Source organism: Sinocyclocheilus anshuiensis, unplaced genomic scaffold (genome assembly GCF_001515605.1).
Source record: "Sinocyclocheilus anshuiensis isolate Anshui unplaced genomic scaffold, SAMN03320099.WGS_v1.1 scaffold426, whole genome shotgun sequence".
In the NCBI taxonomy this organism is placed as follows: Eukaryota; Metazoa; Chordata; class Actinopteri; order Cypriniformes; family Cyprinidae; genus Sinocyclocheilus; species Sinocyclocheilus anshuiensis.
Window position 1 is genome coordinate 459,916 of NW_015542362.1, and position 23,759 is coordinate 483,674.

General features: G+C 39.7%; 2 protein-coding genes and 1 long non-coding RNA gene across 9 annotated transcripts in view; 2 read left to right on the forward strand and 1 right to left on the reverse strand.

Annotated features, from left to right (window-relative positions):
• The window catches only part of rcor2 (REST corepressor 2), a 13,571-nt gene extending 6,769 nt beyond the window's left edge, over positions 1-6,802 (forward strand). For all 3 annotated transcript variants that reach the window (XM_016490758.1, XM_016490759.1, XM_016490757.1), the window contains exons 5-13: positions 562-614; positions 1,421-1,582; positions 1,934-2,058; positions 2,139-2,205; positions 3,181-3,420; positions 3,976-4,053; positions 4,363-4,420; positions 5,135-5,343; positions 5,492-6,802. In XM_016490758.1, the coding sequence (XP_016346244.1) occupies positions 562-614; positions 1,421-1,582; positions 1,934-2,058; positions 2,139-2,205; positions 3,181-3,420; positions 3,976-4,053; positions 4,363-4,420; positions 5,135-5,343; positions 5,492-5,845 (1,346 nt within the window). In that variant the 3' untranslated portion in view covers positions 5,846-6,802. The remainder of the gene's footprint in view (positions 1-561; positions 615-1,420; positions 1,583-1,933; positions 2,059-2,138; positions 2,206-3,180; positions 3,421-3,975; positions 4,054-4,362; positions 4,421-5,134; positions 5,344-5,491) is intronic.
• Positions 6,803-8,233: 1,431 nt separating this feature from the next.
• LOC107691912 (uncharacterized) lies at positions 8,234-14,468 on the forward strand. The gene is made up of 3 exons (XR_001634596.1): positions 8,234-10,202; positions 11,986-11,988; positions 14,455-14,468. It is a non-coding gene; the product is annotated as an uncharacterized LOC107691912 (long non-coding RNA).
• mark2b (MAP/microtubule affinity-regulating kinase 2b) overlaps positions 10,301-23,759 on the reverse strand; it is a 53,396-nt gene continuing 39,937 nt past the window's right edge. The window contains exons 15-19 of one of the 5 annotated variants that reach the window (XM_016490750.1): positions 22,586-22,729; positions 18,379-18,642; positions 16,226-16,252; positions 13,760-13,795; positions 10,301-10,759 (exon numbers count right to left, since the gene is read on the reverse strand). In XM_016490750.1, the coding sequence (XP_016346236.1) occupies positions 10,330-10,759; positions 13,760-13,795; positions 16,226-16,252; positions 18,379-18,642; positions 22,586-22,729 (901 nt within the window). In that variant the 3' untranslated portion in view covers positions 10,301-10,329. Of the gene's footprint in view, positions 10,760-13,759; positions 13,799-16,225; positions 16,253-18,378; positions 18,643-22,585; positions 22,730-23,759 lie in introns of all 5 variants that reach the window. The other 4 variants (XM_016490752.1, XM_016490751.1, XM_016490754.1 and 1 more) reach the window with 4 other exon arrangements.

A 23,759-nucleotide genomic window follows, 5' to 3' on the forward strand; every position in this document is an offset into this window, starting at 1 on the left:
ATCGATTCTGAGCTTAGATTTTAACAGCAGATGGCACTCTAATCTAGTTTGTATCCGCACACTCAAATGCTCATGAAGAAGAGTGCTAAAGAGCGCTTGTGTGTTCGGCTGAGTCATGTAATTTCACCTCAGCTCAGAATGCTTTTATGACGTGAGATTAATGTAAACACAGCCCACTGTGAACACTTGTAATTCGCTTCAGCCTTTTCTAATTTTATGAATGATTAGTTTAGGTTCAAGTGTGTGTAAGGATTTGGAAACAAGCGGAGTATGGCTGTTTCTAAAGCATGCAGTGCCATCTGCTGTTCAAAACTAAGCTCAGAATCGACTCAAGAAAGAATCGCAATGCATTCGGAAAATCTAAGAATCGATGCTGAATCATTTCTCGATTCGCGATGCATCAAATTATTTTCCCAGCCCTACGTATTATAATGTTATATAATCATGGTTGTGTATTTTGTTGTGAGGTAGTTAAGTAATACCCATATCCTTTGTACACTGTCACCAAATCTGCCATGTTGGATTGTAAAGAAACTGCATTTTCCATTCTCGCACTCTCAGTGGATGAATATATTTTGATGGCCAAAGAGAAGCACGGATACAACATGGAACAGGTACCATTTTGCTTAAAGCCATTTTTCCTATTATGCTTTTTCACTTTTTCAACTTTAGCTAATCTGTAATGTTGCTGTTTGAGCATAAAAAAGATCTGCAAAGTTGCGAAGCTCAAAGTCCACTTCAAAAGGAGATATTTTATTTAACAGAAATCACTTTTCAAAAACTACAACGAACGACTCGTTTGGACTACAACGCATATTTTCCGGGATTTGTGATATCACAAATATCGACGAATGGGACGAGACCTGGTTGAGCTGCACTAGAGAAGGCAACGAGTGTTATCACTATGTCGGAGACACGCTAGCTTTCCCAAGGCAGACGATCTTAGAGTAGTTACAATCATCCGGGTTTAAATCGCGCGCAAACTGATTTGATTTGTAATATTTACACTGAAGCTTGCAGGCAGCTATGGTAAGGGGCATGTCATTTCTCGACCAGGCGCCGAGTGCTGTCAATCACAACACACATTAGCCCAGCTAACCAATCACAACACACACTGGCCCAGCTAACCAATCACAGCACATTTCGTATTTCAGAAGGCGGGCCTTCATTTGATACAGGAACTATTCGAGCCGTTCATGCCAGACTGGGGAGAGAGGTGTTGTAATAATGTAAAACATGTGAAAAATAATGTGTTTTTCGAACAACCTAGTATGAGAGCCTGTTCTAGTATACCCCCAAAACAAAATCAAGACTTTGTAAAAGAGCATAATAGGACCCCTTTAAATATTAGGCATGATAGGTAAATCCTCTAGATGGAGGCATAGATCACTGATGGAGTCCTTCTGTCTTCTGTCAACAGGCTCTTGGCATGCTTCTGTGGCACAAGCATGATGTGGAGAAGTCACTGGCTGACCTGGCTAACTTCACTCCCTTTCCTGATGAGTGGACAGTAGAAGACAAAGTTCTGTTTGAACAGGCTTTCAGCTTTCATGGCAAGAGCTTCCATCGCATCCAACAGATGGTGAGCGGGTGGGATGGAGGCAAGATGGGTTATATAAGAGTCATCTGGTGCTCTCACATCTGCAAGAGCAGGCATCTTGAGATACGGCCCACAGTGTAGAATCACACATATATGTAGAGAGTCACAGTGAGGTCTCGCTGTCAGCACTATGAACTGTTGTCTTGTCATCCATTTCCAACATGGAAATAATTGAAAAATGTTTCAAAGCATCATGTGCTTCAATGGATATCAATATCTGACCATTTGTACAAAGAAGTTCAAGTGCTCAAAGTCACAAATTTGATACGGGACATCTTGTTCTTATTCTCTGTACATGCTTAGTCATAACCATCTGTTATTTTTATTTCTCAGCTTCCAGACAAGCTGATCTCAAGCCTGGTGAAATACTACTACTCTTGGAAGAAAACCAGAACCCGGACCAGCGTCATGGACCGTCAAGCATGCAAGCTCCTTAGCAAGAGAGAAAAGGATGAGAGGTAAAAGGAGAGCAAAAGAGAGAAAGACGGAGAGAAAAGACAATGAATCATTACAAAGTGTGTATTTTTGTTTCTGCCAGTAATGATGAGATTGAGGAAGGAGATCCAGGCAGTGACAGTGACTTTGAGATCAATGCCAGGAAAGAGGTGAGCCTATGGTGTAACACATAAACTAAACTCCATTTTAAAGGGGTCATATGATGCAATTTCAAATTTTCCTTTCTCTATGGAGTGTTACAAGCTGTTCGTGCATAGATAAGATCCCTAAAGTTGCAAAGACTAAAGTCTCAAACCCAAAGAGATATTCTTTATAAAAGTTAAGACTCGTCCACGCCCTCCTAAAACGGCTCGTTCTAACACCCCCACATATCTACGTCTTACGATGTGGGAAGATTTGCATAACGCCGCCCAAATGTTCACGCAAAGAAAGAAGGCGTAACTTTGATTCTCGCTGTAGTATTGTTGTTGCCGCCGCCGCCATGTCGTGAAGGTGCTGTGTGTTTCGTTGTGAAAGCATAACTAGCCTACTTTATTTGGTCTTCCAAAAGAGGACACAACTAGAAATCAGTGGTTAAGTTGTATTTACAACACTGTTCCAGATCAGATATTCAGATGTGTGCAGCGCATTTTATGGAGGATTGTTTCCTGATCCTGGTAGAGTAGCCTACAATGCGTCTGTGCACAAAGACTGTTTATATAAAGTGGGGCAATTCCAACTTTGCAAGGACAGTCTGGCGCTTCTGACTCACAGACTATAAGTACGTTTTTATATTTAAAGGATTTGCCACTGACGATTAAAACTCGAGTTTTTGGGCAGTGTAGAGTAGGGCTTGTTGTTTGTCATTTCTCCGATCACAAATGCAGACATGGTTTTATGTTTACGCGGCGCGATGCAACGCAATGCGAAAAAAAGACAGTATAAGTCATTATAATCCGTAATTATGTCCCCACTGGATGCAACAAATGCCTCGTTTATAATGGGTTTTAATGTTTTTGTCTCGTCGCTCCGGCCGGACAGGGCATCACAGTCTGGTGAGGGGCTTAACATTTCCGTCACACGCTTGAGGTATTCGGCCAAGCGGTGCGTGACTGCATTTACACTGCATTTGTGCTGCTTTTCAGATGACAAAGCAGAGCTCTGGAAATGGAGGAGGAAGTGATAAAGGTTCAAGCAAGTCTGGTCTGACTCGGAAAGAGAACCAGGGTGCGCAGTACCGTCACCACCCTCTTCGCGCTTGCCGCAGGCCTCCTAAAGGCATGCATCTGGAACAGGAGGACATTGTTGGTCTCTCAGTGTCCACTGATTCAGGAGCTGTTACTCTCAGACAGCTGGACACACAGTTAGTGTCACTGAAGAGACAGGTAAAGTGCAACGCATCAAATCACAATGGGTTTGGTAGTGTTTGTAAATCTGAGAGACTCGCAACTGAATATACGATGGAGGAGTTTGTGTGCTACGCAAGTGTTCAAAAGTTTGGAATCAGTACGTTTTTTTTTTTTTTTTTTTATTCAGCAAGGATTGATCAAATGGACATTTTTATTTAAAAAATAACACTATTGATCAAATAAAAAAAATCAAATAATCCTAGAAAAATTTATTTCTATAAAAATATTAAACAGCACAGCTGTTTTCAAAATTGATGATAAATGTTTCATGAGCACCAAATCAGCATAATAAAGTGATTTTAATCATGTGGATCATGTGACACTAAAAATTCAGCTTTGCCATTACAGAAATACATTTTAGAGCGTATTAAAATAGAAAACAGTTCAATTTAAATTGTAATAACATTTCACAGTATTAATGTATTCTTGATAAATGCAGCTTTGGCGAGACAAAAAAAAATGTACTAATGGAAATATAACTACACAACAATCACCACTTAGAAAATGTTTGCCTCTCTGTTTTCCTTTTAGGTCCAAAGTGTCAAGCAAACCAATAGCGTTCTCAAGCACAACTTGGGTGATGGAATCGAAGGCTTAAGACCATCAGAGGTACGTTTCTACCCACATTGCTCTGATATACAAACTACAAACATTTATCATTTACACTACATTAAAAAACTGGCATACATGTAGAAGTTAAAAAAGCAAGACATTATTAAATCCATTTAATGTATTTTGACAGTTTGAATGTACAGGCTTAGTTTCTGAGATACTGATAAGGCCTAATTGCATAATATTTTTAAAGTTCAAGTTTTTTTTTTTCCTCTAAGAGCTTGCCAAACCTGTAAGTAGATTCTGGGCAAAATGCCAATGTTATGCTACATGATAATGTTTCTCCCTGTGCTGCATTTCCGTCAGCCCACCCAAAAAATCAACTCTCGCTGGACAACGGAGGAGCAACTCCTGGCTGTTCAAGGTGAGCTGGATTATTATCTCTTAATTCCTATGATCCCTGAATATACATGTAGCATTTAAAACGAATGGCTTTAATTTTGAGTGTTTTCAGTGTTTAGACAAAATAGCATAGAACTTTAATATCAGCTATTCATTGGTTATCAGGCAGAGCTGTAACATCATGCATCCCTGGTTAAAGCTTGTATAAAAAAAGAATGCTTCTGTAATGGCAGGTTTGAGAGCAGAGACCTTCGCAAAACTAAAGAACCCAAAAAGATCACTTCTTTACTTGCACAAGTTGATATCATAAAATAGAAGCTAAATTATCCAGCTAACCAATGAGTTAACATAAAATGTATGGTACAACTAATATCTGTCCTAAAAATATGGTTTCAAGCTAAATTAGCGAGTACCTAGTCACCAGTATGCAATCTTTTATGACAGCGGGAGATTGATTAAATTTAGCATGAAATCAAAATGGAGAATTCTTATTGTTCATGGAATATTACAGTATTTATTATCAGTTATTTATCTTTGCACAATTTCCAGGTTCATGCTGATTTGACCAAATGTCATTATGCATGTGTATTCAGAGCAATACAAAGGGAATTCCTATCATGTACCTTGTTTCAAAGCAAGATACTACATACTGAATTAATAAGAGTATTATTCTGGTTGATTATTTTTGTTTAATTTTAAGCATTGCTGAGCAGTTTTTCATCCACATTCTCTCCAGCCGTCAGGCTATACGGTAAAGACTTTGCATCCATAGCGGACGTGATTGGCAACAAGACGGTGGCGCAGGTCAGCTCATTCTTCGTCAGCTACCGGAGACGCTTCAATCTTGAGGAGGTGCTACGTGAATGGCAGGCAGAACAGGAAGTGGTGCAAGGGGGTAGCGGGAGGACCGTGAACATGGAGCTGAACGGGTCGTCAGATGATGAGGTGAGAGAGAATGAGGAAAAAGAATTTGTCAAGGCTTTTGAATAGGACGTGTTCCAGCAGGCAGGGCTTATTTATCTTAGAGATAAAAAACGGTTAACAACAATAGAGGAATTCATTTTCTCTTTTCCATCGTTCTTTGTTGTTACAGGTGAAGATGGATGGCGTCTCTCCGCCTCATTCTGACAGTCCACTGCCCTCTTCTGATGTTAGTGTGGCTGCGAACCCTAACTCTGCCCAGTCCTCCCCACCCCTCACTCAACCTCCACCCTTACTGCGCCCTGCACCCCCTAGCCTGCTGCGCCAGCCTCCCCCGCTACAGACTCGACCTCTACAAAACCGGACGCCCCACAATCACCCTCCCCCTCCTCTCATCAGACCCGCAGTGGTGTCCTCACTCCACCAGGGGGCACTGAGGAACTCTCTAAGTTCCTCCTCTGCCTCTGCTGGACAGCTGCCACCCTCACTAGTGGGGCTGAAGGTGGAATCCCCCCAGTCACACTGATCGCCATGTAGTATTTGCCCTTTTATAATGGTTTAAGACACCCAAATAGTCATTTAACAGAGAATTTGTTTTTACATCGCTGTAAAAGGGCAATGTGTAGTAATGCCTCTCAAATATAGGAAAAAACCCCGAGGTGAACTGGAAGCAAAGCTGGACATGCACCAAAACACACATTTAGCAAGTCAGGAAGGATTCAACTATACAGTGTGATTCGCTTCTCCACTACAGGACCAAGGAGAACCCTCCATAATATTCATGCATATAAACCACAGTCTTGCCAAAAAACAAACCCATCTGTCCTCAGGTTCTACAGCTTTACCTCGTGAACAGTCTCAAGCACAACAGCTTCCACTGTAATTACAGCTATTGAATCACCTTCTGTAATAGATGCTCAGCGGAAGTTGGAAGTTTAACCAAAATTGTGGGGTAAAAACCTTATACACTGGAATTAAAAACTGCCACGAAACGGACTTGTGCGAGTTCCTTCCACCATCTCTATGGCAACGGCTGCATATCATCTAGTGTGCATGACTACAGGCACTAGTGAGTGTTCTGAAGTGCACCTGGTGTCAGGAAACTTTGTGTATACTCACTCTCCCAGTGAAGAGCCATGTTGATAGTCATACTGGGTGAAGCGGCTTTGTTGTTTGTATAATTAGGTCTTTAAGATATTGTTAGGTAGTGAATTTATGTAGTACTAGTTAATATTGACTAAGCACTAAGTGATGCAAAAGACTTGATTTTTTTTTTGCAACTCTGGAATACACTGATTTCATCTCGCTCTTAAAGGCACAAACACAGAGGCATCAAAACACTAAAGATGATTCCCGAGGAAGCTCGTGCAAGAGTTCTCGTTTCTTCCAAAATGTTGTATGTACATGAGAACCGTTTACATGTGAACTGGATTTGCTTGTGACTATTTTTGTTTTAGATTTTTTTTCAAAATAAAGTGAAAATGACCAAATGATTTTGTTGTTATTCTGCAGATATTTTACATGCTATGTACTGACCTTTAATTTAGAGCAAGAGAAACTGGGGAGTGACTTTATTGTGCCAGAGATGTCTTTTTTTTGTTCACAGCTGATTGGTTCAGGTTCTGTTTGAGATCTTTTATCCAGAACATTGACCTGCCTCAGAGCAGGTTAGCCGTGGAGCGCAAGTTATGGTGATGAACACCCTAAAAGATGCCCAAAACCATGAAAGTGACTTGGCGAAAAATAAATTGAAACTTACCTGGCTAGCCAGCTAATCCGGTATAGGCCCCAGGTGTGATATGACACATTTTTAGTAATTTTGTACACAACATATTAAGCACAATTATTTGTAACCCATTAACCAAATTTAATATCGGTTTAATTCTCCATTCTGTTTTCTAAAGTCCGACACCTATGATAGCTGTAGCTCTAACAGTAAGAAATAAAAATCAAATCTGCCCATTTTACAAAATACTTTGTTTTCAAGAAGCACAGCCGTGTTTTCGGCTTACAGCTGTGTGAACGGAACCGTACTGGACAAAGTCATTCAGCGCGAGTGAACCACTTTGTTTTAGGCACACGCGTTTTGTGTTGGTTGAGAGTTTTCAGGGGTGCTTTTAGTAACGTACAGACTTTGAGATACGAGATGTCAGGTTTTCAGCTGCAGTCACCGTGTTCATCCGCAGTGTTGTGGTTTGAGCGCGACTCAAACGGTCAAGCTCCTCTGCTCAAGTATGTTATACATAAAAGCCGCTGTTGGTTTATTAAGATTTGAGCGATATGTACTCGTGTGTCACCTATGATGTAACTTTCCAAAGTAATAGATGTCGCCATATTAAATATTTATATAACTGTCACTGTGGTTATGATACTCACGACAAGCTTGAGAACCAACAAAGGGGACTGGCATCAGCTCGTTGATCCACTTGCGAATGCTGTATTTAAGGGGAAAGTTTTAAGACTCACGTCTGTTATTAAATACGGTTGTCCATTCCAAACACATGCACTCAAAAACAAGTTTGTATTCGTAAATATTACCCTCCCGCCCCGCTGTGTTAATACAACAGGTCCTCCGTTTTTGTTAGGGGTCAAAATGAATCACTTGATCTTTTTTTCTTCTTATTTTTACTGACTCTTTACTGTTTTTAAATTTGTTAATTTTTGGCAAATTACATGGAAACAGATGGGGTAACCCGCTGACCCCTGATACCAGGGTAGACAAAATTCGTACAGCTTTTCCAAAACACATCTTCACATTCATGACCCCAAATGAGGAAAAAGTCACACTTCAACAATACGCAAACACTTCATCCAGTTTTAAAGCAGTTTAAATGTAGGTCAAATTGACCCCATCACAAAAGTACGGGTTACGTAAATAAAAAGTAATAGATAATATTTAAATTTCTTAAGGTTTTAGTACTGCGCCTATATAAATATATGTTTTCCTCATAATAATCAACCTTAATATGTTTCTCATACAGTATAAATGGTTCCTTCTAAATTGAAATACATAGCTGCTTTTATAGTTTAGGTTAGGATCATCGTACATGGGGATCCTCAAAAAGCTTGGAAACCCCTTGTTTAGGACAACATATATATATATATATATATATATATTTAACTCAGATTTATCTTGGTTAGGACCAATTGTTACTATATGCCAATTACAAACAAGTATATCAAGAGCTTAGATTAGCAATCAAGCATATCATATGCCACAAATAGGTATATTAAATGTCAGAACATACTGCATTAGTTTTAATACAGTCAGCTTGAATTTAATTGTTTTATTACTATCATTGATCATAATCATCTTTGCACAAAAAGAAAAAAAAAAAACATCTGGTGTATTTCTATGCGAACCCCCCTAACCCAACAGCAAAGAGTCTGACACAAATAATAAAATTACAGCAACGAAAAACTTGTGTGAATAAAAACAATCAACCCTGAAGAAAAATAAACGATACTTAAGATAATTGGATCCCAGCACCTTGAACAAATGATCATTTGTGAGAACAGCAAAGTACATGACAAAAAAAAAAGATAATCATTATTTTCTATGAAGGTATAAAACACACATGTGCACAGTTGTCCCCCAAAACTGGTGACGGACTTTTTAAGGAGATCTGATCCCAACCCCCTTCCTCTTTACACAACAGAGGTGACAGTGAGCCCGATGTCAACTAGAGGATGCATGCAAGCATGTACAGCTCAGCAGAAATGGATGGAAACACACTGTGACTCTCTAGCTCATAGTCAGTGTACCTTTTTGCTCTCTTTTACGCAGACACATCTGCAGGTTGGTTCCCATCTGCTCGAATGACTGATCTGCTTGTGTGAGAATGACATCCGAACTGATTTTAATAGTGAAAATAATGCCAACAAAATATTGGAATTAACAGAACGCCAATATTTGACTCTTCATGGCAGGTACTTGTTGTCTCAAGGCTACGTATTAATAGTCTCTGCATTGAATATGAAACTAAGCGAGCCTTTTGGTTATTCAGACATGACACTCCATCTCTCACACATACATACACATTCAATCACGACACGTTTTCATAAAGAGTGTACCACCAAATGCGTAACGCCAAAAAGCCACCCGCAGACGAGACCGAGGTGGAAAGTTCTTGGCTTGAACCATGAAAGGTGTTGGATGCAGAGAAGAGCTCGACATCAGTTCCTTAGTCACGAAAATGGCATGGGAATGATTAGTTGCAACGATTGAGTCCTTTAATGTCTTTTCCAGTGACTTTTTTTGTTTTAAGTGTGAGGGGAGTACTTGCTGCCCCATAATCCTTTGCGACAAAGCGGGGCGAGAGTGTGAAAGGTTCAGTGGGAGTCATGTGGTGCTTTTTCAGACATTCTTTATACAAAGGCATAGCACGATCAATAACACGAGACCACAAAAAAAAAAAAAGAATTTGTTTTTCCTAGGAATAATATTAAAACATAATCATTGGTAAATACAACAATGAAACATTTAATTTCTATAAGAAAATAAAAAAGGCAACATAAATTCACCCATTCCAGTGCAGCAAATCTAAACCCAGCCGATTAAGTATTAAAATCACCTTAACCAGAATTTACAATCCTCAGTATTGATCAAATTCTGGCTCTTACTGAACAACGGTGAGGCGTAACCCTGTCGATAGAAGAAGAGGAAGAAATAAACACAGAGAGAGAGAGAGAGAGAGAGTTTGTGTGTGTCTCTCTTAAGGGGGCACAAACTTCTGTCCTAAACTGCCCACCTCCACCCTGTGAATACTTTAGGGCCACCCCTCTTACAAGTTTGGCGTTTTAAGCTCTATCCCTTTCAATAGGCAATAGGTGCGTTTGTGTGCGAGTGTACAAAGAGAACGAAATGAGTTCAAAATTAATTTGTCACCTTTCTGAATTGAACATGTTCAGGACAATGAACCAAGAACCTGCAGAGATTACTCTTCCAAAACTCCTCAATGAAGGGCCAGTGTGCTGATACTTTTTCACTTTTCTCATCTCTTTCTCCTCTCACAGTTTCAGCTCGTTGGCGATTTTGGAGGCGATGTTTTTGAAGGAAATAGACGTCCCGGATATCCTCTTGAAGCGCACGCCGTTAAGCGAGAGGCGGGGCAGCTTGCACACCTCCATCTCCCATTGGACGAAGTCGTCGCGGGCAGGGTTACCAGCCATGCACAGCAGCATGTAGCGCTCGCGCAGCTCGTACTCGCAGCTGTTGGCGTCGAGAACCTTCCGAATCTCCTTCATCATCTCGCCGGGCTCCATGGAAGACGTGGTCTTCATGCTCCAGGTGAAGCGGAGTGAGCGAGGCTTCGCCTGGTCTCTAAGTGAGGACACGGGAGCGGCCGGAGGAGTCCCGCCCCCGGGGGAGGAGTCTTTGTTGTCGTCTTCCGGCCCTACGCTGGTCTTCTCCGACTTCTCTGCGCTGCTGAGCATAGATCTGTAGAGACAGGGATGGAGAGAGAAGGATGGAGGTGGGGGAGGTTGAGAGAATGTCGGTAGGGGGTGAACGAGGACAGAAAGGAAGGAACGAGAGAACAAAGAGGATGTGGGAAGGTGCGTGGCAGAAAAGTGAGAAATCGTTGAGAGACAAAAAAGAGGGTTGAGGGAAATTGAGGGTGTTGAAGAAAGAGAGAGAAAGGATGAGGCAGTGGACATGGTTGGAGAGAGACATATGGCAATAAACAACTGGAAAGCATGCATGCATCCGTTTGTGTGCAAATTGATGTGGCGCAAACACATGGAACAGTGAAAGGCTTCTGCTTCAAGCGACACCTTTCATTTATTAGGCATTCTTGTATCTGCCGTGCTAAGGATGTGAAGTCGCACCTCACATGCTTAAAGTAGAACGTTTTATTGACTCTCGAGTGAATATGACAGTTGCGGGAGGCCTGAGCCTGTTCAGCTTCATGTTGAGCCTTTAAGAAGCTCTAAATCTCCCTCTCATAAGAAGACTAAATATGACTTGGTTTGTTCAGTTGACTTAATGTTGCTCAGTGACAAAAGCAGAATTGGGTTCAGCTGGGTAAGTATGCTAGTCAAAATAAAGAATGCTTCAAGCTGCCTTCAAGTTCTGACAAATGTGGAAAATGATGTGACTTTAGTTTTTAGGAAAGATTTTAGGAAGATTTTTACTACAACAAAATGAAAAAATAAACAATGCACATTAGGTGCGCAACTGATACTTTATCTACACTATCTTTCAAAATACTTTTATTCAGCAAGGATGCATGAAATTGATCAAAAGTGACAGTAAAGTCTTTGACTGTCACAAAAATTATTTAAAAAACAAAAACAATTATTTTTTTGCTTTCTATTCATCAATCCTTTTTATTTCAATTCGAAACAAGTATTAAGCAGCACAACTGTTTTACATTGATAATAAAAAATCATTTCACAATATTAGTTATTACTGTATTTTCGATCAAATAAATGCAGCATTGGTGAACAAAAAAATGAAAACAAAATGTAATGACTCCAAACTTTTGAAAAGTAGTGTACTTTAAAATGTACGCGCTTTTACGTAAGAAGTATTTTCTGGCAAACGTCATCACTATTCATCATCAGCAGTACCCAAAATGCCTATAAACTAAATTGTACTATAAAAATTCACAATTAAAACTTAATTATGATTATTTCTTTAATTGTATCAGGATTGAAATGAAGTCAGTAATTATATTTTTATGGTGGTGCCTATGCATGTTAAACTCATAACTATATGATCGTATGACTTGAAGGCAACATTGCATTCGTAATACAATACTAGTACTTCTTTTGGTTCCTGTTCATGGTGATGCTCAAAATATCTGTGACAAAGTGCAGGTCCGAATTGAGAAGTAGTGCAGATGTGTTCACAGAATTAAAGATTTGATTATTATAAGCAGTCCCCAAGCAGAAAACTTTCAACTGTGCATGCGTTTGCCATGTAGAAACAGAGAGACAGGCAGTAATCTGAAATGTATTCATTGTAAACAAACTTAAGACACAAATTATGACTCAATTAAAAATCAAAACACATCCCAGGTACTCCCACACATACACACACGATCATCCACACTGCAATTAATCCTCCAATTAGATCCCACTGGGTAACTACCAGAGGCGGACAGTAACTAAGTACATTTACTTGAGTATTGTACTTAAGTACACTTTTTGAGTATCTGTACTTTACTTGAGTATTATTTTTTCTGGAAACTTATGACTTTAACTTCACTACATCTGAAAGACAAATATTGTACTTTTTAATCCACTACATTTCTATCAAGATCCTCAAAGTAGAAAGTCGTTACCATGTAGCAGTTTGAAAGTCAGTGGGTGATTTTTTTTTCTTCTCTAAAACTTGACTTTCTTTTTTTCAGACAGTTTATCAGTAATCACTCTTGCAGGGCTACATAAAGTAATTTCTCAGCATTTTTTGAACACCGACTGACCAGTTGCAAATGTGATATTTATTTACAACAATTCAATAATAAGAATTTAATATTGTGGTTTATATTAGACACAATATTTTCTGATTTTGCTAAATTGTGTAAGTGAAAATATGACCTATAAAGCCACAGAAGAACTGTTGTGCGTCTCCTAATAAAACACAATAGGTGTTGGACTTGAAGCAGCACTGCACAGACCGTTCTGTGTGGGACATCAAAGTACAACGAGAGCGATTAGACAGCATTTTTTACATTTTTGTTTTGATGTCAAATAGGTCTTGCTGTTTTGCTTTTTTGTTAAAGCAGTGTTGCTGTTGGAAAGTTGTACAGCTACAGTTGTGTTGCTGGGTTTTAAAGGGGTCATATGATGCGATTTCAAGTTTTCCTTTCTCTTTGGAGTGTTACAAGCTGTTCGTGATCTTCCTTATCACTCTGTATTTACAGGATTTCACTGTCCACTCTGTTCAAATGTGGATGAATGGCTACACATAAATGTGTGCACACACTGTCAGAGCTGTGTGAGAACACTACCATCCTGCTTTTGTGGAGGTGGGTAGGGGGTGTTAATTTTTTTTCCCCATTGGTTTTTAACATTCTAAAAGCTCTTTATTCCAAAGATACTACAAGCTAGTCAGTGTATTCAGAAGGTGTAATGTATTTTAAGTTGCTTCAGAAGTATTGCAAGTATTACATACAACAATAAAACATTGTGCATTGACATAAAAAAGGAAATGTACTTTTGGTACTTAAGTACTTTTAAAAGCATGTACTTCTGTACTTTTACTTAAGTAAAAATCTGTCTTTACAACTTTTACTTGTAATGGAGTAATATTTGACCAGCAGTATCTGTACTTTCACTCAAGTAATGGAGTTGAGTACTTTGTCCGCCTCTGAACTACTAATATTTGTTAAAAACCAATTATCAACCATTTAAAAGCCCCTTTGCTGCCCGATTACACCTCCTAAAGATCTACTGATTAGGTCTGATGAAGAAATCCTTGTTTTGTTCTCACCTGATCCCCTCCTCTTGACCCTCTCCCTCATAGGGGCTCCTCGAAAAAAATTCAAGAGTTTAGTCTTAGTCTGAGTTCTAGTTTAACTCATTCAGTACAGTGAACAGGAAGGGGAAGGACTGTCTAGCACCACATGAGCTTATGAAATCATTTACCCCTCTAGAACCACCACACTCCACTGATTCACTTGTTCATTCCTATTTTAAAACTAATTTCAATGCTATTTATGCAGTGTATCATCTGTAGCCTCCTGCCCACAAAAGAATCACAGCAGTGATGTTATACATTCAGTACAACAGCGTAGTACCCTGTGTGATATTGCTTTGATATATTATTTTTTTTTACAAAAAAATGCACACTCACACAGTTACTGAGCTGATCTACTGTATGCAACTGGAACTGTGCATGTGTAATGCCAATGAACAGATGAATCAGACAGACTGCTTCAGTAACATGAAGTGGGGTGGAATGATGCAGGTCTGTCCAAGACGCTCTTAAGGATTCTACAGAGCCCCATCACCATGGTAACTACTCGCATCCAACAGTCACCTGCCCCTATAGTCTGTCTGGTCGAGCATACAAGCATCCCGAACACGCCACCAGACACACAAACAGACAAACAGCCCCTTAGCAAACTGACAATACCGTCAGAGCCCTTATGCTAAGAGTCACATTAAAAAAACGCCACACAGAAGGCAGAAACACACCAACTCAGTCACATGGACAGACAGTGAGACAATGAAAGAAACAGCTCAGGACTTTGTTAGTGCGTCATAACAAATGGTTAAAAAAAAACGAGCAAAGCAGCATTTGAGCTGTTTAAGCACTGAAAGAAACATGAGCCATTACTTTTGACGAATCAAAGAATTCAAAGAACAGTTGGTCACCAAAAGACATGAAACACAAAATACAGGCTTCAGGTTTGACCACCAGAGGGCGCAAAGACATATTTCCTTTAATAAACTGCTCGCTTACGCCCTCTGTTGGTCTCTAAAACGATATAAGCACCTCGCATCACTTTAGTTAGCAAAACATGAACACAGGTTATCAACATAATCATGTCAGTGGAAGAAAATGACTTTGTTAATTCAAACTCCATGTTTTTGTGCCAGTGGCCCAAGTGGTTAGTGACTTCAGACAGATGGTGACGTCCATTCGCCAGGTGCCTGTGTGTGAGTCATCAGTCAAACAGATTCTGACAATGCCGCATAAACAGAGAGAGAGCAGTGCGATGGGGAAAGTTTGGTTTTAGGTGTTTGAGCAGGACAAAGCCTGACAGCTGGCCGGTCTCAGCTCCTGTAGCTGTTGTCATTGTTAATGAGCAAGTGAAAGAAAGAGAGAGGAAACGCTTCTGAAGACATTCTGCACAAGATAACCATTCTTTATCCATCAGTCTTTGTCATCCTTTAACCGTTTTCCTTTTACATTTCCAGCTCAAAAAATACCTGATATTAACATTTATCTTTACAATGGCAGCCTGCCTTTAGCATAACAACATACTTTCTAGAAGTGACATTTAGATGATCATAATTTTTTGCTCAGTTATTCAAGCGATGACTTCCTCTATGAGCCAAAATGAGGAAGACATGGTGTAAACGACCTGTGCCAAAACAATTGCGACATACACTAGCGTTCAAAAGTCTCTTATGCTCACCAAGGCTGCATTTATTTGATCAAAATACAGTAATATTGTGAAATATTATTACAATGTTTTCTATTAGAATATACTTTCAAATGTAATTTATTCCTGTGATGGCAAAGCAGCCATAACTCCAGGCTTCAGTTTCACATGATGCTTTAGAAATCATTCTAATATGCTGATTTGGTGCTCAAGAAACATTCATATTTTTATGGTAACCGCGATCTTTTTTTTTTTTTGTTACAGGATCATTTGGTGAATATAAAGTTAAAATAAACAGCAGTATAGAAATCTTTTGTAAGACTACAAATATCTTTACTGTCACATTTGATCAATTTTATGCATCCTTGTTGAATAAAGCAATTCATTTCTTTCAAAAACCCATACAGACCCAAAACTTTTGAACAATAGTGTATGCAAGTAACTGTGCTTGTGGATTTCTTTTTCCATGACACCATATCCTTTTAGCCGTCTTAATTTTGACATCAGGTCCTGTTATCAAAGCCCTGTGTTATTCGAGCAGGCAGAGACACTAGTCACACAGAATCTGGGACATACAGGTGAGGTCACCAGATAAATTGACAGGGAGGGGAAATAAAAGGATGGAGACGGGGAGGAAAGGTTACTGTGGAAAGTTGAGGACGGTGGTTTTTTTAGGGCTGAAGTTGGTCGTTAGTTCTGGTCATGACACTGCACACAAAATAAACCAGGAAAAAAAGGGCCAATCACAGAACACACTGAGGGATGTAGACAAGGAACAGGGAAAGAGAAATAAAAAGGTCAAAACAAGCCTTAAACAAAGGGGGGTTAGGGTCATCGTTGCCTACCTTCTGGGGAATCTGAGTGACAGATTTCTACAAAACAAAAGTAAAAGAAAAAAGAAGAAAAAAAAGGAAAGAAATGTATATATGTAAATTGAAGAGGAAAAAGGCAAATGAAAATGTCAAAGTGGTCGGGTTGCCCTGGACACAGCAACAATCAGTCTGGGGTTATCGGTTTAAACTGTACAGAATGAGCAAATAACATTAGTAATCTGGGTCACTGCATGCAATTAAACTATTAAGTCAATTATTAACACGCATAAAAGGGTTGGAATGCTTACACAAACTAAGTAGAGCTAAACCGCCTAATCTGAAGTATTGTTAAAGCCAACATGAAATCAAAACTGACCCAATTTACTTAATTCATGGCACAATAAGACTGGAAATTTAGTACATGTGCACAGTTAATCATTGCAAATGACACTAAAGAAAAATAAATTGTCTTCGTAACTTTTCATCATTTAGCTCCACCTCTGAAATGACTAACCTTCATGACTGGCATAGGCCGCTCAGGGGGTGAAAATAACATTAACCAATAGCCAGTAGTTACTGTTTCAGACATACTGTTGTAGATAATGCAGCCTTGCCAATAAAAAAAATCTAGCCAAATGTTAAAACAGTAATTTCATAGCATATTACATTAATATACACTACCATTCAAAAGGTTTGAGGTTGGTAAGATTTTTATTGTTTTTGAAAAGTCTCTTATGCACATCAAGGCTGCAGTTATGTGTTTAATAATACAGTAATATTTTAATACTCTGTATTTTTAATACTGGTTAATAGTTTAATACTATTACAATTTAAAATAACTGTGTTCTATTTTAATATATTTGAAAATGTCATTTATTCCTGTGATGGCAAAGCTGAATTTTCAGCGGCCACTGCTTCAGTCTTCAGTATCACGTGATAATTCAGAAATCATTCTGATATGCTGCTCAAGAATCATAATTACCCCAAACATTTGAATGGTAGTGTAATAAAAGTTGCAGATATTACCTATATTCAACAATAAAACTGAAACAGAGGCATTACCATTAAGGTATAACCAGATGCTCACATACATGCCTGGCCCCATTTTGGCATTTAATGCCCATTTTTCACTAATATTCTGTTTCATTTAGAAAAATATCATATTTCAGAAGTAAAACGGGTTGTGAATGTCATTTCATGTTGACCGTAAGAAGAGATGTTTACATTCATTTATTAAAACGCACACATCTTGTTCATGGCGAACCATTCCCACACTGGCTTGAACATATACACAAAAGGACACAAAAACAAACAGACAGATACACACGGACAAAATGCCATCTGTCATTTCACCCTTTCCTTTGAAATCTGAGACTGAACAGAAATGAAAGAATAATACTGAACATGTAGGTGTTCTTATGTTCCTCAAAGTGCAACTGAGATTTTTCATCTAGCAGTTTAAACACGAGTTTTGTGCTTTTGAAGAAGCAATACAGCACAATGTAAAGCTGTAAGTTTTTTGTAAACTGGCACTAGAGAGTGGATGCCAAGGTGTCCCCTCCACAAGTATTTATAGAGCAGGGGAATGCAATACCTCAGCTGTTACCAAGGATACTGTCGCCATGGAGGTGCGGACAAGGTAGATATGTGTGCTGGAACTTGGAGACAGAGATGATGAAACTGATGAGAAATCTGCATGTGTTTAAATGAGCCGAGATTCGTGTTGGGATTATGGGTAGTGACAGCACTTTGATTGCCTTATGAAGGCCTGACCTTGTGGGTGAAATGATGACAATACCCAAGACTCTGTTGAACATTGCGATTGCGTGTGCCGGCGTTTTGCAAGAACAAATCCACTTGTGAAGCTGTTTGATCACAGACGGACAACCAACCAGCATACTAACTGAATATAATGACAGACACCTATGAAATAACCCTCAGCAGGAGGTGTGAGAATGTGTTCGCCTTGTCTTCAAGTCTCTTTCTGTTATTTTTCATCATCACCTAGTCTATCTTTAACTGATGAAAATACCCGGCATTCATCACACTCATCCTCACACCACCACGCTCAGCCACAATCGGGCTTCTCGGGCTGTTAGCACCTCCTGAAATCAGTGACTTCCCCTGTCATTGCTTCAGCTCCATGTCAATCTACTGATTTATCCAACACTTGTTGTCTATCTCACCTGCGCACAAACTTGGAGGTGAACTTGCTGAAGATGCCGGAAGCCGCGGGTCGTCGTTGTTGGCTGTTGCCATGGGAGAGGGAAGGGGAGGCGGGGGCTCCGTGGTAAGGAGAACCCTGTTGGTCCCGTGCGCCCCGCTGCTGGCCGAGGTGGAAGGTGTTGCGGGTGGGCACCCCTCTAGGGAAATTGGTACGGTCCGTCCCAGCTGCGCTGCTGATATTGTGGGCTGATGGGGAAGCACCAGGTGCTCTCTGTGGGGGATCACTGTGACAAAGCCATTTTTCCCCAAAGAAAAGGAAAGAAAGATGAGGACATGGTAGGATCAGTATTTAAAGATGTATATTTACTTTCATTTTTTTTTTAATAAAAGTGATTTCAATAAATATTTAAATGCATTTTAAATGTTTTCCATTTAAATAAAATGGACATTATTTAAATAAAAAAATAGATAACCATTTATTTTAAAGTGTCCTTGTTGCACGTCATGTTACAATAAATTATGCATAATTATATGCATAGGAACATGTTAATATAACTCAGTACTTAAATATACAATTACACTGTAACAATGACACTGTAAAATAAAGTGTAAACTAAAAAATGAAATACATTTTAAAACCTTCATTAAAATTTTATTTTTAATGAAGGTTTTAAAATGTATTTAATTTTTTAGCTTACGCTTTATAAAAAAAATTAAATATGGGCATGGAAGGTTGATTTTCACTACTTATGTCTGCAGAAACAATAGCATATAATGGGTGTTTAAAACCTGTTTTGTAAATATGAAAAACATTTGATTTATGCATTCATAAAACAATCTCCATAAAATCATGTTTAACTTCAAAAATACAGATTTAAATTATGGTAAACCAATAGTTAAAGTATCAGGAGCTCTGTTCTGGTTCTTGCAGTGCTCAAGTACTTATATTATGTAATCTCAAAATAATAAAATACGTCGACTGCAGAGAAGAGAACACAGACATATCTCTGGCCCAATGCATAGACTTTTAATCCGTCTCACACACACACACACACACACACACACACACACACACAACACAAGGGATATTGTGAAACTTGTGAACTGTAATTTGTGTGTGTGTGTGAGTTACTGTGTCCAACCAAGCGTGTATAGTGAAGCAGCACACCTCCCCCATAGCTGTCCTTTCTGCACACTGTCTGTGAAAATCTCACCCAACCATGTCAGGTCCACGCCAACATCTGTTTAAGTGCCAACCAGTGTAGTAGAACCTAGCCAGAACCAGTCGCCAACTGGCACAAGCACAGCCAGGGAGGTCACATGACTCTGGGTAACTGAACCCGCCAAAGCTAGATCACAAACACTGTCCATCCACTTCAGCCAGGAAGTGAAGTATGCTGGACCCTTCTCAGAAACATAGCTGTGTTTGGAATAACAAACTATGATCTGCTCTATAAACAGACACCACATTATCATCTCATTTAGGGACATGTTTATAGCTCCTGATTTGACAAGGTTACACACACTGGTCCACTTGTGGAAAGTAAAAACGTTTAAAGATTTTTTTTTACAGCCAACATGAAATCAAATTCAAAACCATTTACTTTTCTTGTCTTATTGCGCAAGGTTTTTTTTTTTTTTTTGCATGTTATTCTAAAGACAAATATTCTGAATAAAATAAAATAATAAAGCAGGAATTTTAGGACCACAGTAATTCTGGATGGATAAAATCAAGTCCCGATTGACAATTTTATCTTTGAATACTCTGATTCATCCTGAAATGCATCATATTATGCAAATAAAATGGGTTGTATGCATAATTTCATGTTGACTGAGTAAAACAAATCAGTTGGTTACTGGGGATCAGCATTTACAATGCCACTGACTCAATTTCTCTCCCTTTTTCACCTCAATTGAGCTGTTTTCTTTTTACATTTAAAATTTTTTTTTTCAACATTTTGGCAGCACCACAATCACTTACCTTTTGCAGATCCAGGTATGACCTCAATAGAGTGGCTAAACATTTCCTTCTCAAACCCTCTTTACACAAATGTTCACAGCAGGTCATCACTAACACTTCATGATGGATTAAACCGGGGGCCTGAAAGACTGGACATCACTGGGAGAGTGTCCAACTCTATCACTTTACCATGGAGCAAGAATACTCAGGGGCAGATTTGGGGAAAAATTCATTGACTAACTCTGACTGTGCAAACTAATACACACAAACACAACATCTTAGCAAGGGACTCAGACGTTCCCATGATAACACTGTAGTATGTTAAATATGGCACACAGCTAAATGTTAAGAAATAAAAATTAAATACAAGCACTCACCCAAGCAAATATGAGCAGGAGCTTAAGAACCAAACCCATGCCACTGGGAAAACACATCTGCACTTTTGACATGTCAGAACACACATGAAACATGTATGATGCGACATGCATATAGTATTATTCACATATTCCATTTATATTCTCTCTTGAAGCAGAGATTTTCACAGTGGCAAACCACACAGTCCTAAGTTGTCAAAGTGAAGGCCCTTGCACGTGACTCATGTTGATGTTCTTCTTGGCAGCAAAGCATCAAACTACAGTGTTACCATCGACACCAGGTTAGACTCACGTAAATTGTTGAAAAGTTTGATTAGCCTCTGACTTTTCATAATCATAAGATATAAGAGGGATTGATCCAGTGGCAGCTAAAAGTGTCCCGAGACAGTTTCATGAACTCATTTTTCTTTCTACATTCACATTTAAGCATTCCCTGGGAATCAAACCCATGAGCTTGCCATTGCTACATCAGTTCTATGTTTTTCTTCCGTTTGCTGTCACTATTTTCAGTTAAACCTTGTAAAATCTCCCTTCCTGTTTGCTATTTGTAGCACTTGTGAAAGTCAACACTTGTGTCCTGACATGAGTCACATGAAAGGATCTTGAGCGACAGAATAAGCCACACTATGTGCTCTACATGGCCCCTCACTCACTCACTCATATATACAGTGCACAGATCTGAATATATGGCCCTTGCACTGAGGTACATTTCACTCCAGAGGGGAGACCGTGCACAGGGGGCAGAGAAGTACAGAGGAGTGAGAGAGATGATGTAACAGGGCAGCAGTACCTTCTCTCAATGGTCCCCAACCACGCTTGGAAGAGGCTCAGATCACTGCATGCAACAGACCAGCCATTCACTTACAGCAGCACTGACAGGCTATATGAATCACTCACACTCCACGCTGCCTTAGCTGCAGCGCTATAAATGATGGTGTGTTCCTGGTGTGGTCAGTGTTTAGTGTGAATATGCGGTTGTTGTTAGTGGCCTTACAGTGATGGTCAAGAGAGGATAGGAGACAATGTTTAAAAGAAGGAGGGAGCACGATTAGCTATAAAGTGAAGTGGGGTCTGTGTAGCATTATTTTAATTCAGCAACACTGCCAGGTATCGCCGTTCACATCCTATCCTAACAACCACTCATCACTCCATGAAAGCTGTAACAAATATTATTATTTCTTATTTGTTCCTGAAATCCCTTCTGAAAAAAGAGTGTTGTGGTCCAAGCTGGTATATGACAGACATTGCTGCATGTTTCTTTTTTCCAGTGAAACTGGTTGACCAAGAAAGTCTTGCTGGTTTGAAGTAGTTAATTCAAACTGAAAATTCTAGTGTGATTTTTCTGGATGAGCCTGATGTTGTTCCAAACCTGTATGACTTTCATTTTTGTCCATACAGTTCAAGTCAGTGAGGTCCAAAAGAACTCCGACTTTCATTGTACGAACAAAAAAGCACATTTTCCAAAATACCATATTTTGTGTTCCACAGAAGAAAGTAAGTCATACAGATCAGGAATGATACAAGGGTGAGTAAATTATGATATTTAATTTTTGGCTGAACTATCTTTTCCCCTACTAGTGAAGAAGCCTGGACACAACTGTAGAGTAAAAGCCAAAACATATGCTGGTGTCCAGCTGTCCTGGTCTTTTCAGAAGGGATATAAAAATGTGTTTTAGTCTTGTATCACAGCCATCTCCCAGTGTTGACTCTGTCGACTTTTGTCACCCCCTGACTTCCTGCAATCTCTTTCCCTGCCAAGTAAATGATTTCTAAGAATGCAGAAACCCCCTGAGACATGCTACAGTTCCCATATTTATTTTTATGCGACACTGTTCAGTAGTTAACATGACTGGTTTCCTGTTGGGTTCTCTCTTTGGTGGCGTGGGGACTTGCCTGGGCCGGTGTGAGTGCAGGTCTGCGGGGCAGGGATGGGCAGAGGTGGAGAGGGACTTGTGATGGCGGGTGCGTGAGGAAGAGGATGAGGAGAGCACGGCGCCGGCCGAGGCCGTGGAGGCACGGGACCCGGGCGTGTTTAGGCTGAGGGGAGAGAGAGAGCGGCCCCTCCGTACACACACGCACAAATCGACACACACATAAACACGAGTGTGTACGTATGTGTGGAGGCATGGAGGGAGGGAGATGCATTCCATTAGAAACAACACTTTGCACACATTAGAGAGAATGATGAAGACAGACAGACCAATTTACAGACCAACAGAGAGGCTGACAGATCAACAGACAATAGATGAACATATATGGTTAGAGCAATAGATAGATGAGAGATCGACAGTTATAACCACAGAGAGATAAATGGATAGAATGATAGAGTGATAAACAGAGCAATAGACAGGACGACAGAGCAATAGATTGACAGAATACAGTGTAAAGCCCAAAGTATACTTCACTTTTTATGCGTACGCGAGGGACAGCGTACAGTGCGCATGACGCAAATTTCTTCATCAGAACAGTACGCACGTACTGTACTAGCACCACCCGATTTTTGTACTTTGTACGCGCAGGTCGCACATGCGCAGTTATTTTGCAGTAATCAGTTCTTCCACAAGGTGGCAACACTGTCCCAAGCACAGTTGTTTCACAGTAGAAAATGAAACTAAAGAGATGGAACAACAACTACAAAATAGCGGAGACTGCAACAACAACAGACGCTCACACTGACAAGCGCTTGTGAAGGAGAGGGTATGAGACAGCTCAGCTTTGGTTTAAAAGACTTCAAAAATATTTGTTATCGGTCATAACTTAACGGTGAAGAACAGAGCAGACACTGGACATGGATGAAGCTTTCTAGAGCGCATGTCCTTTTATGAGCGCATGTGTCGACTTCCAGCGTTCGCGCACAGCATCAAATGGAGTATACTTTGAAAAGCTACGCGTTCAAATGTGAGGCTACAAAAACGAAGTATACTTGGGGCTTAAGACAAACAGACAGACAGACACCGAGACAGACCTATAGATAGATCAATAGACAGACAGATGGATAGATAGCTAGATATAGATAGATAGATAGATAGATAGATAGATATGTGCATCTGAAGTGAGAGACAGTAGT